General features: G+C 33.7%; 1 protein-coding gene across 5 annotated transcripts; it reads left to right on the forward strand.

Annotated features, from left to right (window-relative positions):
• The first annotated feature begins 153 nt into the window (after positions 1-153).
• LOC120071908 (Pentatricopeptide repeat (PPR-like) superfamily protein) lies at positions 154-4,759 on the forward strand. Of its 5 annotated transcripts, none has more exons than XM_039024323.2 (4): positions 154-694; positions 989-1,104; positions 2,023-2,105; positions 2,212-4,759. In XM_039024323.2, exon 4 carries the CDS (start codon positions 2,248-2,250, stop codon positions 4,267-4,269), a length of 2,022 nt encoding a protein of 673 aa, XP_038880251.2. In that variant the 5' UTR covers positions 154-694; positions 989-1,104; positions 2,023-2,105; positions 2,212-2,247; the 3' UTR covers positions 4,270-4,759. The 5 variants fall into 5 exon arrangements, with proteins under 5 accessions (XP_038880251.2, XP_090166694.1, XP_038880254.2 ...); XM_090310568.1 differs by having other exon boundaries at positions 175-694; positions 989-1,335; XM_039024324.2 differs by having other exon boundaries at positions 256-694; positions 1,929-2,105.
• The last annotated feature ends 10,984 nt before the right edge of the window (positions 4,760-15,743 follow it).

The raw sequence follows: 15,743 nt of genomic DNA on the forward strand, positions 1-15,743 counted from the left end.
AAACAAACCCTAGATGTTTTACCCTGATTGATGTTAGAATCAAAATTATATATATATTGACTTTTTTTTTTTGATTTTTTAAATATAAAAAAATATTTAAAAATATTTATACTTTCTTGGGTTGGGACCTTACACTCTTTTTTAGATTTTTCTATTTATAATAATTTTTTTTTTCATTATTTTTAAAATATCTTTTTTTTTTCCAAAAAAAAAAAAAAAACCCCTACTTTTGCTTTCTCGCGCGCCGCTAGCGCTGCTCTTTCCCGCTGCCGTTTCTGCTAAAATCGAAACTGACGCTGCTCCCATTCGAAGCTACGCCTGCTGCCGCTGCTGAATCAAAAGCTCCGCCCACCGTCGTCGCTCATTGCTTGGCCCAACGTTGCCGCTCGAAACGAAATTTTTTCCCCTAAAAAACACGATTTAAAATCCCAACTGATTTTAAATTCTATGATTTTTTTAACCATCCAAACAAAAGAAATGATTTAAAATCAGATATGATTTCAAATCTTCTCAAATTCAAGGGTTCCAAACAGGGGATTAAGTTTGTAGTACTGTCGAGTAGTTTATAGTGAGAGATGGATAAGAAGAGAGTGACTATTCCTCTCGTATGCAATGTCCCTTCTCGACCGGTTGTGGATCTATTACATAGCCCTGTTATGTCGGAATGGGTTCTTCATCATCAGTGCCAGCAAGGGTATGATTCAAGATAACTTTTTTCTTTTGCATTTTAGTCTTCCATTTATGATCCGTGGAAGTTTTTGCTTACTGTTAGTTTTTTATCATCGTCAGTTTATTAGTGTTGAATGATTCTGGATTGTGCTTGTTCAGTCTCAGTCCTTTTGACACTAGTCGATTGCTGTGGTAGATGTGGGCATTTCTATTTTTGCGTTTCTTGATGAGAGATTCGTTGAAACCCTTGTGTTTTGATTGTTTGCTCAGTTTATTTTTCTGGGTTGTCTCTGAAGTACGCTTTTCTTGCGCCATTCAGATTCCAATCCCATGCTGAGAAATGGAGCAACTGACGATTGGATTGGTATATTTGAATATGCGCAGTTTGGAGTTGTTGCCTGGTTACCAATGCTTTATGTGCCGATACCGATTCTGGTGATTTTTCAGTGGATGTCTTTTTTTTCACTGGTTTACAGTTTCCACTATTCGTTTGAAGAACTGTCATATATTAGTTGCAGCATATGATTAGCAAATTTCTCTAATAAGTGAGAGGAGGAGCTTTTCATGAGTATAGCATAGATGGGAAATGGGGATTGTTGCCTGATTGTGCTATTGGACATGGTCTGCAGGCTTGAAGCCTTCCCCAAATGCTTTCTTGGTTACCATGTATATTAAACTATTTTTGCCTCATTCTTACGATTATGGTACAGAGTTGTAAAATAATACTATCGTTTTTGACAAAAATAACCAGAATTTACTAAGACAAACTTTGTTGTGGTTTGGGGTTCTGAAACTTTTTCTGACTGTTAGAAACTAGTTGGTTTGAATCATCAGGTACAATGGTCAAATTGACCTACCAACCAACTTACTAAACTTTGCTAATACTTACTGCCTATGCTTAATTTATAACTGCATCAGATGCATGCTCTTTGCTAGTGCATTTTTCACTGTGGATTTTTGGCAGAATTAGTCACTGTGGTCTCCTCTACCCCCCAACCCCCCACCCACACACACACAGTTTTTACTTCGATTAGCCATAGGGTGGAGTTTATTGAAGTTCTGTGGAAATTGATTATTCATATTTCTTATATTGATGACAAAATATTGTTTGTTAAATAATACTTTATTTTCTAGTGTTTGGATTCTCCATGGGTGGATGAAGTTGTTTTTAAAGATACAGTAACCTTGTATACTTTGCTTTTGCCTTTCTATTTTACCAGTAGAAAAATAATAATAAATAAATAATACTTTATTTGAAGGGGAAGTTGAACGTTTCTTTCAAGTGATTTCGTGGACAATGATGAAGATTGAAATCATTAATGGGATCCTTCATATTTGTGGTTAAACTTATAGGAAAGTATGGGATGCATTAACCTGGAGATGTACTGCACTCATTTGAGCAGAAGGACTTTGATCGTGCCTGTGCTTTTTCCGAGGTAACTTAAGCATGCTCTTATTAATGGCATAAATTTATCACATTCTTGTCACACACACCCCTGTGCATAAGATAATATCCTAAGAACTAACGTGCATCTATTTTAGGTCTTCCAATTCTTCAAACACTCGCAAAGCTCGCACATGCTTCCTTTATCAATGATTCGAAGAGTCCAGTTTATTTCCCGCCATTTTTCTTCAAGTCTGCATTTAGTTCCAATTCCACTTCGAATCTCCAAACTAACAAAGAAATCATGCATCGAGTATCTTCGGAACTGCAAGTCCATGGATCAACTCAAACAAATTCAGAGTCAGATCTTTCGAATTGGTCTCGAAGGAGACCAAGACACAATAGACAAATTTATGACATTCTGTGCAGACTCATCCCTTGGCAACTTGCACTATGCAGAGAGGATGTTTGATTACATACAAGAGCCATCTCTGTTGGTTTATAATGTGATGGTTAAAGTGTATGCCAAAAGGGGAATTTTCAGTAAAGTCATTTTACTATTTCAACAGTTGAGGGAAGATGAATTGTGGCCCGATAATTTTACTTACCCATTTGTTCTGAAAGCTATTGGTTGCTTAAGGGACGTGAGGCAAGGTGAAAAGGTTCATGGCTTTGTGGTGAAGACAGGAATGGATTTTGATAATTATGTTTGTAATTCACTTATGGATATGTATTCTAAATTGGGCAATGTTGAGAATGCTAAGAAGTTATTTGACAAAATGACAACGAGAGATTCAGTTTCTTGGAATGTTATGATTTCTGGGTATGTTAGGTGTCGGAGATTTGAGGATGCTATTGGTACATTTAGGGAAATGCAGCAGGAGAGCAATGAGAAACCTAATGAAGCTACAGTAGTTAGCACTCTTTCTGCTTGTATAGCACTGAAAAATCTGGAGCTTGGCGAGGAAATTCACGACTATGTTAGAAAGGAGCTTGGTTTTACCACTATAATCAACAACGCATTGTTAGATATGTACGCAAAATGTGGGTGCTTAAATATTGCCCGCAATATATTTGATGAAATGCCTGTGAAAAATGTAATTTGTTGGACTAGCATGATTTCTGGATATATAAACTGTGGTGATTTAAGAGAGGCTAGGGACTTGTTTGACAGAAGTCCAGTTAAAGATGTTGTTTTGTGGACAGCTATGATAAATGGGTATGTGCAGTTCCACCATTTTGATGAAGCTGTGGCCCTGTTTCGTGAAATGCAAATTCGAAGGGTAAAACCGGATAAGTTCACAGTGGTCACTCTCCTCACAGGTTGTGCTCAGTTGGGAGCTCTAGAACAAGGGAAATGGATTCATGGATACCTAGATGAGAACAGAATAACAATGGATGTTGTTGTTGGTACTGCACTCATTGAAATGTATTCCAAATGTGGATGTGTAGATAAATCATTAGAAATTTTCTATAAGTTAAAGAATAAGGACACGGCATCTTGGACATCAATAATTTGTGGTCTCGCCATGAATGGTAAGACAGGTGAAGCACTTGGGTTGTTCTCAGAGATGGAACTTGTGGGGGCCAAACCTGATGATATCACCTTCATTGGTGTTTTAAGTGCTTGTAGTCATGGTGGATTGGTTGAGGAAGGGCGTATGTTTTTCAACTTGATGAAAAAGGTTTACCGAATCGAGCCGAAGGTGGAACACTATGGGTGTGTAATTGACCTCCTTGGTAGAGCTGGGCTGTTGGATGAAGCAGAGGAACTGATACAAGGGATTCCGAATGAAAATGGCGAAATTGTGGTTCCACTCTATGGTGCTTTGCTCAGTGCTTGCAAAATCCACAACAATGTTGACATGGGTGAAAGACTAGCCAAAAAATTGGTGAGCATTGAATCATGTGATTCTAGCATTCACACACTTCTTGCGAGTATATACGCTTCTGTCGACAGGTGGGAAGATGCAAAGAAAGTGAGAAGGAAAATGAAAGAACTTGGAGTGAAAAAGATGCCTGGGTGTAGTTCGATCGAGGTCGATGGCATTGTTCACGAGTTTCTTGTTGGGGATCCATCTCATCCGGAAATGATAGAGATATGCTCCATGTTGGATATAGTGGCTGGACAATTACTAGGATCAAAGGAATCTCAGCTTGAAAGAGTGATGCCACTTTACAAGGACACTCGATATTGCAGTTTTGTAGAATTTTAAGAGATTTACTATGAGGGAAGAAAGTGTTATACCATACAGATGGTGATGTAAAATTAGGACACAAACAGAAAATCTCCAATCATTATTGGTTGAAGTTTGCTAGGCAAAGTTAACTATTGCAGTTTGCTTGCTGTTTGAAGATTTTCTCCATTCTTAGCGATTGAGCAACTGCCTATTGTCCAATGAAATCTTGAAAAGCAAATGATAGAAGACTAGGTGAGGGATATAATCCAGCTTGTGGACTGGGGAGGTGTTTTCAGAATTGATGGTTTAGAGTTGAGGGTCTAGGATTTAAGTTGAGGGTTTATAAGCGATGAATCGAGTTAAAAGTAAAAGTCATTCATAATTGGCGGAGCGCTTTCGAAATTGATTCGATACAAAAGTGATTAGTTTAGTGTTGGTTGCTGGGAATGATTTTAGTGATGTTTTAGCATTGTCATTCAATGAAAGATTACTAATTATATTCAAATCAAATTGTTGCCTCATGAAATATTGTTCTCCATTGTTGAAAAATGTTTGGTCTTTCTATTAACTGCTTGTTATTTCAAGCTTCTAAGCCATAAATTGTGATGGTCACCTATAGATGTATTAAAGATGGCAAGATGCAACCTTTTTATACTTATAATTTTACCTAATGCATAAGCAGAATGTTAATCGTTAAAATTAGTGAAAAAACTGGATAAGATTGAACTTTTAAATGACCATATAAGTATTTCACAACATTCTTCTTAAATTTAATCTAGTTTCTAAAAAATGAACATTAGTTTTGAAATGACAATATACAATTATAATTCTAAAGTATTCTAAAATTTAAAGATTATTCTACTCTTTTATGGTTATAGAGAATGAAATTGCTCAATTATTTTTCTTTCTTTTGAAATTGACATTTTGACATTTTCATCGATATTTTAATAATTTCATAGGTTTGATATCAAACCTTAGAGGTGTATAGATGTATAGATATTTCTATTTCATTGTAAAAAAATCATTAAAAAAAGAGCAATAAAGTGTGACTAATTTGAATATAATATAAATAATAAAGTTAACTACTGCAGTTAGATGAAGATTTGAAATTAAAAACTTTGCAGTAAAGAATGTATACTTAACTAATTATTTTTTTTGGTAATCAGCTTTCAATTGAAAAGGATTTCATATGAATTAAATTAATTTTTTTGAAGGAAAAAGCCTTAATTATCAATTGCCAAATGTATTCATTTCCGTACATCAAACATCTATCTTTAGTATATATGAAAGCCACCAAACTTTTTCTCACCATTACGCCCTTATGTTTAGTTTTGTTTTCCAATTCTTTTTTTTTGTTTTATTGTAAATTTGTTTTCAATTCCATTTTTTTTTGTATTATAATTAATTATGGAAGCCTCCCTCTCCCATTACTTCTTGAATCCCATATTTTTCTTCTCCTTAATCATCAATAAATTTCTCTATTTTTCTCTCTCAAGCACATAAATACTATATCCATCCAAATTCCTAAATTAAAAAAAAAAAAACTTAAAGTATGTGAATTGTGAAAAGATGGAAGGTAAAACGCTTTTTAATTAACTTTCTAAAAAATAATTAAAAGTTAATGATCTTACATTAATTATAATTAATAATATAATTTTAAAAACTTGAAACGTCAAAAGTTTTATACCAAGTTTCACTAATGTATAAACGTTTTTCTTGATTTTTTCTACTAACATGGAGTCTCTTCTTCAATTAGTTTTACTTTTTATTCCTCAATCTTTATTCTTCAATGTATAAATGTTATCATTTCTTTAAGTGTAACATAGGAAATGGAAGGATGGTGGAGTGTGATAGCTCACATGGAGCTAAACTAAATATATATATATATATATATATATATAGGTTTGAATTTTAAGCATCATTGCAAAACGAAAATGCTTCGATAAAATTTTATAGATATATCAATATTTCTTTTGGGTACTTTCAAATTATTTATTTGTAATACATATTGTTGTTGTTATTCTAGAAGATTTTTTTTTCTAAAAAAAAATTATCATCCTAATAGGAGGTCGGGCAATTGTTTCTAATTTTTAATGTTCTTAAAATATATATTATATATTTCTTTGGACATACAATAACAAAAAAAAAAAAAAAAAAAAATAGTGTTCAACCTTTTTAGAAATATAGTTTACTTGTTTTATTTTATTGTGCATTATAATTAAGTCATTTGTGCAAAGATTATTCTGTTTCCATTTAAAAAATTATAAGTCGCATGGATTACCATCTTTAGTATATAAAATGTGATGATTTTGATGGAATTGACAATCAACAAACGGAAGCAATTAAGGATCTAAGCACTCTAAGTACATCAATTTTAGATGATTAACATGCATGTTCATAGTTTTCTAACTATTAGGATTTCAGAATCATACATTTGATGAAACCACCGAATTGCTTGAAATTTTCACGTAAATCTTCTTCTAACTCTGCAGTAGACCACCACCAAAGTCTTCTCTACTATTCTCAGGTCTTAGATTGAGTGGTGGAACTAAAATTAAGATGAATTTGATGTGGTTTTAGGAGTTGGACAGAAGGGAAAACCCATAAAAATTTTCCTTCAGAAAATCAGTTTGCATGAAGCTCCAAAATCAATTCAAAACTTCAATTTATAAGAGTTAATCATGCAAATCAGATTAACCAAGATAATGCCACTTCAAATTGCATATAATTTGAGTGGCATGGGGTGTTATTAAAAGTGAAAAATTATGGGTTTTCCCCCTTCCAATTTAATTTCCAATTTTCATTTTTTCTTTTATTTATGAAATTGAATAATTGTTTAAATTTGAATTTCAAATTCAACTTAAATTAAATAAATTTATGATTTTGATTTTCATAAATCCAAAATCCAAATAATCAATTTCATAATTTTGAATTTCATAAACTCAAAATTTAATAAATTAATTTGAAAAATTAATTAAACCAATTTTAATTAATTTAATTTAATATCGAATATTAAATTAATATAACATCTCATCATATATTTAAATCATATTAAAATATTATCAACTCTCTAGAATCTTAATGTTTAATTTGTTAATTAAACATCTATTATATCAATAATAATCCAAACTCTAAACTGAGTTTGAATATTCCAAATTCTCTCAACATGCTATTCTAAGGTTTAATCATTTTACGAGCTAGTAGAAGAACCTAATGGACTTACAGATCATGAGCTTCAATGATTTAAGATTAATTGACTAAACTCTTTAAATCGGATTAATCACTATTCGTTAACTACTGAGACATGTCACTATAGCTCAGTAGTTGCACTATTCTCACTGTAGATATATTTCTATTCATTTGATTTAACCATAATCAATAAGTCGATTATTCGCAGGTCGTTTGTATTTACAACTAGGTCAAAATTATTGTTTTACCCTTGTAATTCATCTTGCTTCTTAAATCTCCACCGATCCTCTATCGAACACTTGGTTTATAGTCCAACTAATAAATCGAGTCTCTCTCTACCACGAGAGGGCGAACCCCTTTGTTCAAGACTAGGAGTCAATACTTAAGGAAACAACCTATCTGCTAACCTGACCCTAAGATGGGTAGGAGTGAATTCCGTCTTGTAAGACTATGTCCCCAGTTATCTATCCAGTCTTAAAACTAAAATGGGAGGCTTATTAAGCGGTGATGTTAAACCACTCTCACCTATGCAGATTAAAGGATAATCTCGAATAAACAGGAATTCATAGTTAGCTCATGATTAAGATTGAGTTACCTTAGGTCATCGAATTGAAATAATCAGTTTTAACAGTAAACGGTTATTATAAAGAAAAGTGACTATGTCGTGGTCTGGTCTTATGCAAACATCTTTTACATAGGATGCCTCCACTCGTATGTCTTCATATGAACGACTTTCGGGTCACATCGTTTGTATCAATATGCAAAATGGGCCACATCCATATTGTCCCCAGGATAAGATACCCAACCTTATCCATATATTTATAGAAATTTCTGGCTATATACTAAAACTTGATCCTCTATTATGTCTCTACATAAAGTTTAAGTATTCATATTATAGCCATGAGTTAGTTTATTGGATTTATAAAAGAATGCTATTCAACAAAACCCTTATTTGATAGAAATTTCATAATAACTTTGAGAATTGAATATGTTAAATGTTTACAAAATGCGAGTTTTAGGACATTCCCAACAAACTCCCACTTGGACTAAAACTCCAGTGGGTTTTGAATATATACAAATATACAATGTTGAGTATGAGAGAATAAATACAATAAACTAGAGCATCTCTATATACTCATGAATTCTCCTACTTGCCCTAGTATGAAGCTCGTAGTTCTAGTCCCACGAGGCTATCTATATGATGATCACGTCTCCTTTGTGTACTATCTTCCTGATGATATGGTACTTTCGTTCGATGTTTTTTCCTCGTTTATGGCTTCTTGGTTCTTTTGAGTTGACAATTGCTCTACTATTATCACAATACAGGGTGATTGACAGATGCATATTTGGAACCACTTCCAAATCGGCAGAGAACTTTCTGAGCCACACTGCTTCGTTAGTGCTTCACGTATAGCAACGTATTCAGCTTCCATGGTGGAGTCAGCAATGCAACTATGTTTGATGCTTCTCCATACTATAGCTCATCTATTGAGAGTGAATATTGATCCCAAAGTAAATTTCCTAGAATCTATATTTGTTTGAAAATCAAAATCAGTGTATCTAGTAAGGATCAAATCCTTAGAGCCATACACAAGCATATAGTCCCTCGTTCTCCGAAGATACTTGAGGATGTTCTTAACGACAATCTAATGACTATGTCTAGGGTTGGACCGGAACCTGCTGACTATTCCGACTGCAAAGTGTATGTTTGGGCTTGTACACAACGTAAGGTACATCAAGCTCCCGATTGCTTATGCATAAGGAATTCTTTTCATTCCCTCAACTTCTTGAGATATCTTAGGATATTGTTCCTTAGACAAATGAATTCCATGTTTAAAAGGTAATAAACCTCTTTTGGAATCTTGCATATTATATCTTGACAACATTTTGTCAATATAAGATGTTTGAGATAGTGCTAGCGTTTTGTTCTTGCAATTGCGAACTATTTAGATTCCAAGAACATACTGAGCATCTCCTAAATCTTTCATTTGAAATTGTGATGCTAGCCATCTCTTTACATCAGCAAGGAATCCTATCTCATTCCCAATGAGTAGGATATCATTAACATAAAGTACCAGAAAAGCTACAGTTTTGTTGACTATCTTTTTGTAAACACAAGATTTGTCAATGTTTTGTTCAAAGCCATAAGACTTAATCGTAATGTCAAATCTTATATTCTAGGATCGAGACACTTGTTTCAAGCCATAAATGGATATTTTAAGCTTGCAAATCTTTTGCTCTTGATCCCGTTTAATGAACCCTTCTGGTTGAGACATATAAATACTTTCTTCAAGATGGCCATTTAAAAAGATTGTCTTGACATCCATTTGCCATATTTTATAATTGTAAAAGGAAGCAACGGATAAAAGTATTCTAATAGACTTGATCATGGTAACAGAAGAGAAGGTTTCTTCATAGTCGACCCTATCTTTATGGGTAAAACATTTTGCCACGAGTCTAGCATTTTAGGTTTGTAACTTACCAACTTGGTCTCATTTTCTCTTGTAGATCCACTTACAACCAATAGATTTTACCCTATCTGGTTTATCTATAAGTTCCTAGACAAAATTGAAGGACATTGCTCCATTTCAAGGTCCAACTTTTATCCATTGGTCTCAACCTATTGCCTGTTTAAAGGTCAATGGATCCTTTAAGTCATTATCAGGTATGATGACTTAAGTTTCTGTTAAACCAATATATCGACCAAGCTGTTGAACAACCCTCCCACTACCTCGAGGTATTCTGATCAATTCATGAGACGAATGTGATGGACCAGTTTTGTCATCAACTTTTGTTGAAGAACAACTTGATCAACAACTTTTGTTGATTTATCTGTAGATTCTTTGGACATCTCACTTAATACCAGTTTACTATGAGGTTGATGATGATTCTTTATGTGGACTTCCTCTAAGAATGTAGCATTTGTTGATACAAGTACTTTGTCTTCTTGAGGATCATAAAATAAACCATCTTTTGTTTCTTTGGGGTATCCTATAAATAGACATACTTTTACGTCATTCCACATTCTTAGGGTTTTGCACCAACACATGTGCTAGGAATCCCTAGATTATGAAGTGACTTAAACTACCTTTATGTCTTTTCCACAACTCATATGGTGTTATTGAAACACTTTTTGAGGGAATCATGTTCAAAATATACACTACAGTTTGTACTACATATCCCCAAAAGGACCGAGGTAACTAGCCATAACTCATCATTGAACGAACCATGTCTAATAGGATTCTATTTCTTTTTTCTGCTACATCATTTTATTGTGGTGTACCAGGTGCAGTAAGTTGGGATTGAATTCCATGTTCTACTAGATAGTTCTAGAATTGTAAATCTATATACTCACCACCTCGATCTAATCGACGTGTTTTAATCTTTTTACTTAATAAGTTCTCAACCTCTACCTTATACTCTTTAAACTTTTCAAGAGTTTTAGACTTATGATGCATTAAGTAAACATAGCTACATCTTGAACAATCGTCAATAAAACTAATGAAATACTCATATCCTCCTTGAGTTTTAATACTCATTGGACCATAAAGATCTGAATGTATAAGTTCTAGAGGCTCTTTGGCTCTAAAATTTTTTTCTAAAAAAGAACTTTTAGTCATTTTTCCTTTAAGACATGATTCATATGGAGGTAAAGAATTGTCTTCTAACTGATTTAGATGTCCATTCTTTATTAATTTCTCAATTCTATTGAGATTTATGTGTCTAAGTCTTAAGTGCCAAAGATAGGCATTAGGAGAATTTTTTTGTTTCTTATTGTGAGTATCAACTGTTTTAAACATCTCTATATTTAAAATAGATTTTGTCTCAGTTGGTTTTAACATATACAAGTTATTTTCAAGTCTAGCAGAATATATTTGAACACCTTTTGAACTAATGAGCACTTCATTTATATCAAAATTAACTTTTACATATGTTCTAATAAATAGGAGACAAATTAATTTCCTTTCCATCATAGGTACAAAATACACATTTTCTAACAAAATGTATGCTTCTCCAAAAAACAACTTGAAATCTCCCACTACTTTAGCCGAAATGACTTCACCTGTTCCCATTTTGAAAGTCATCTTGTTTTCTATTAACGGCCTTTAGGAACTAGTTTCCTGAAAGAAAGTGCAAATATGATGACCGGTGCCTGAATTTAGTATCCAGGTCAAATGAGAACTATCCACTAAGTATGTTTATATTACAAGTAAATCATATTTACCTTGATTTTCCTTCTTAACCTTCTTTTCTGCAAAAGATATTTTGGATAATTTCGTTTCCAAAGCCCATCCATGTTATAGTGGAAATGTTTTCCTTTCGCAAATTTTGTCTTGCTCTTTTGAGCAAGAGCCTTCTTCTTCCCTTTTTTTTTTTTCTTTTTCTTCATTTGGATACTTTTATCCTTTGAAGGACTAGACTTCTTTTCAGAAGGTTTCATACCAAATGTCAATCTTGTGAAACTTCTTTTGGATAACAACATTTGTTTCCCCTTCTTAACTTTTATTTTTCATTAATGATTGATAAGTCTGGAGTTCATTTAGAAGAGTTGTTAAATTATAACCAATCACAGCGTTTGTGCGAAAAGTTAGGAAGCTTTTTGGAAGAGATTCATGATCATACTGACTTGACTTTTCTCGTTTATGACAATGCCATTCGTTTCTGCAACATTGAAGTGGACCATCATGTCCAGGACGTGTTCCATAACACAGGTCCTTTCCTTCATACGGGTATTGTAAATTTATTTTATAGCATTGTGTCGAACAGATGAGGACAACTGCCCAAATCCCTTATAATGACTCCATGATCTCCTTAGCGATGACCATGGATTCATGCTTTTTAGTAAGCACATCAGATATGCTTGCTAAAATATAGGCTATGGATTTTTCATTAGCCCTTACCCATCTGTCATAGGCATCCCAAACATTTCGGTTTGCATTTAAAATGGGAAGAAGAAGACATACCTCCGTTAAAATGAATCTCAGGTAATCAACAACTAGTATCATATTTATGTTTGATTTCCAATTTGAATAACCCTCGCCGTTGAACTTATCGGAAGTAAAAGTTGAATTATTGAGTTCGATATTCTGAAACCTAAATAAATTCTATCAGAAAAATGCATCTAAATCCAATTTTTTTAGCAAAGACAATAAAGTACCCAAATTTCTTTATTTATTTGCAATGATACTTTAATGAGTCAGAATAGATGCTACCGAGGGGCAGTCAAATACTCCTTCACTGAAGCAAGACATTCTTGACTAAACACTAATTCCAAAATAACTCTTTATTCTATTAGTTATTTAGTTACTATTTTTGGTCAAGAACTTGCTAATACTCAGTAACTCTTGTAAGTGTGACTTTTCATTTTCAGATTTCATAGAACGGTATCAACAAGCCCTGAATTGGAAGACAATTTTGAAGACGGAACTAAGAAACTCTATTCATTTCCAAAGTTTGAATTGTTCTAAATCTTATGTTACAACCCTCCGAGGGATTGTCACGAAAAGCGACAAGCTAATGCCGCCTAAAATAACAGCAGGCACAACATAAGAAGATCACGGTTCAAACTCATGGAAAAGACCATAAGGTATGCTGACACATTTCTTACACCCATTTATTGTGAATGACTTCCCCTATTCACCTTGTTATTGAACCATGCAAACACTTTCTGAATGGAGTAGTTGCAGTAAAAGCGACACAAAGCCAAGCATGGATCTCACAGCGTGAACTCTTAGGGACGTAAGAGCTAAAAATAATCTATCATATATATTATTATCTCCCATTGAAGTGTTCTGATTATATGAGTAAATTCTTTTACTTAAGTATATTTTGACTAAAAAACATTCTAAGTCTATGTGGTTTATCCAAGTATAACGTCTATATTTGGATTTTAGCCTTTGATGTCTAAGTGATCAAACCATTTTATTACCTCACATCACTCACGCATACTCATGAGATCGGGTTATCAATGTTCAATAATTCGGCTATAACCCCCAGGTAGCAGGTGCTCCGTAAACCGTCAACTTAAGTATCTCCAATCTTATATAGGATTGTAGATCGATTGAGTTTGTAACCAAAATTTTACAAGATGACGACCTATTTTAACTATTAAAATAAGTTGTTATTTGTTAATCCTAATTAAACATGCTACTTATCTTTATTATTAATTTTAAATGTCTAACTTATTTTATAACACTTTATAAAAATTTAGACATATTATAACATACACCAAGCATTCCACAATTTAATATAACAATTATATTAAATACATGAAATCCTAAATATAAACATATTATAACATATTTTCAATGTACGATACATGCTTCATACGGTAGAACATTTTAGTGAGAGAAAAATGGTATATAGGATATATTAACTTTTAGCTCTCATATCCCTAAGAGTTCACACGTGAAATCCATGCTCCCCTTTGTGTCGCCCTGGGTACGGACTCCCTTTCGAAAAACGTTTGCATGGGTCAATACCAAGGTGAATAGAAAAAGTGTTCATAGTAAGTGGGAGAAGGACGTGTGTCAATGTATCCTACAGTCTCCTCCATTAGGTTGCACCGTGAGACCTATGATCCTCCTGCATGTCATCTTGGAGTGACCATTCTTTCGGAGGGCTTGATCATAGGATTTAGAACAACACGAACTCCAGTAATTGATAGGGTTCTTAGGTTAATCTTCAACAATTGTCTTTTCTTACGGTAGCTGGGATCCAAAAATGGTAGGGTCACACTTATGGGATGAATTAAGCTAGTTAATGAATCCTTGGCCGAAAAACGTTAGCAAAGAACTATAGGAAAGTTATTCTAGTATTAGTAATTAGTTGAGATTGTCTCAAATCAGGAAAAGATAGTTGATCACCCTTCGGTGGTTGTTGCTTTAAACCTTTGAAGTATCGTTGCAAAAACTAAATCAATAATTTAATTAAGGTTATTTGATTTTTTTTTATTGAATTGATTAGATAATTGTATTTTGTGTAATGAGTTAAGACAAAGGAAATTAATACGGTCAATAGTTTATTATTCGTTTTAGCATGTCTTCCACATTAATTTCTTTGCTTAAGAACGAAAAATTAACCGGTGAAAACTATGCGATGTGGAAATCTAACTTGAATATGATTCTAGTTATAGATGATCTACGGTTTGTCTTAACAGAGGAATGTCCTCCTATCCTCGCTCGAAATGCATCCAAACATTGAGGGATTCTTATGACCACTAGAAAAAGGACAATGCATCTCGGATTTGGCACGAGGCCTCATGTAAGTTTATGATGTGCAAATGAAGGAAGGCCAATTAGTGAGAGAACATGTTCTTAACATGATTGTCTACTTCAATATCGCAAAAATAATGTTTACAAACTATAAGACCCTACGTGATTTAGGGCATCAACCCCAACATGATGTATGTTATGGATAATATCTAAGTTATCAGTGTTATAAAATGAACTAGAAATTTAAAATCTATAACAAAGATAAATGCATGTTCACTTAGGGTTGACAAATGACAACTTGTTTTAATAGTTAAAATAGATCATTATTTTGTAAAACTTCGGTTACAAACTCACCCGACAAGATCCTGTCTAAGGCTGGAGGTACTTAAATTGACGGTTTATGAAACAACTACTGCCTGGGGATCGAGTCAATTCTTGAGTTTGGTTAACCTGGTTTTATGAACATGTGTGAGCAACGTGAGGTAATAAATAGTTTATCGTTTAGACATTGTAGATTAAATCCAGTCTAAAAGTTATATTCAGATCAATACCTAGACTTAAGTTGTACTTAATTAGCCAAAATATACCTAAGAAAAAGTTTACACACACCATCTAGAACACTTCAACAGGAGAAAAATAGTTTTTAGCTCTCACTTCCCTAAGAGTTCACACCGTGAGATTCATGCCTGACTTCGTGTCATTCTAGGTATGACCACTATTCAAAAAGTGTTTGCATGGGTCAATAGTAAGGTGAATAGGGGAAGTTGTTCATAGTAAGTGGGAGAAGGAAGTGTGTCAACACATTCTACGGTCTCTTCCATTAGGTTGCAGCGTGAGATTCCCATGTTTCGCCTGCATGTTGTTTTAGCGCGACCACCCATTCGGAGGGTTGTGACTTGGGGATCATTACAATGAAAACTCCAGAAATGGGTAGGGTCTCTTAGGTCCGTCTTCAGCATTTTCTGCCACTTAGTAGCTTGTCGATAACGATATCTGAGATCTGAAAATGGCGGGTTATACTTACAAGAATTACTTAACGTTAGTAAGTTCTTGACCAAAATTGACAACAGTATGCTATAGGAATAAGAGTTATTCTGCTATTAGTAT

The sequence above is a fragment of the Benincasa hispida genome, chromosome 2 (genome assembly GCF_027475165.1).
Source record: "Benincasa hispida cultivar pf3 chromosome 2, pf3_genome.v1.1, whole genome shotgun sequence".
NCBI lineage: Eukaryota > Viridiplantae > Streptophyta > Magnoliopsida > Cucurbitales > Cucurbitaceae > Benincasa > Benincasa hispida.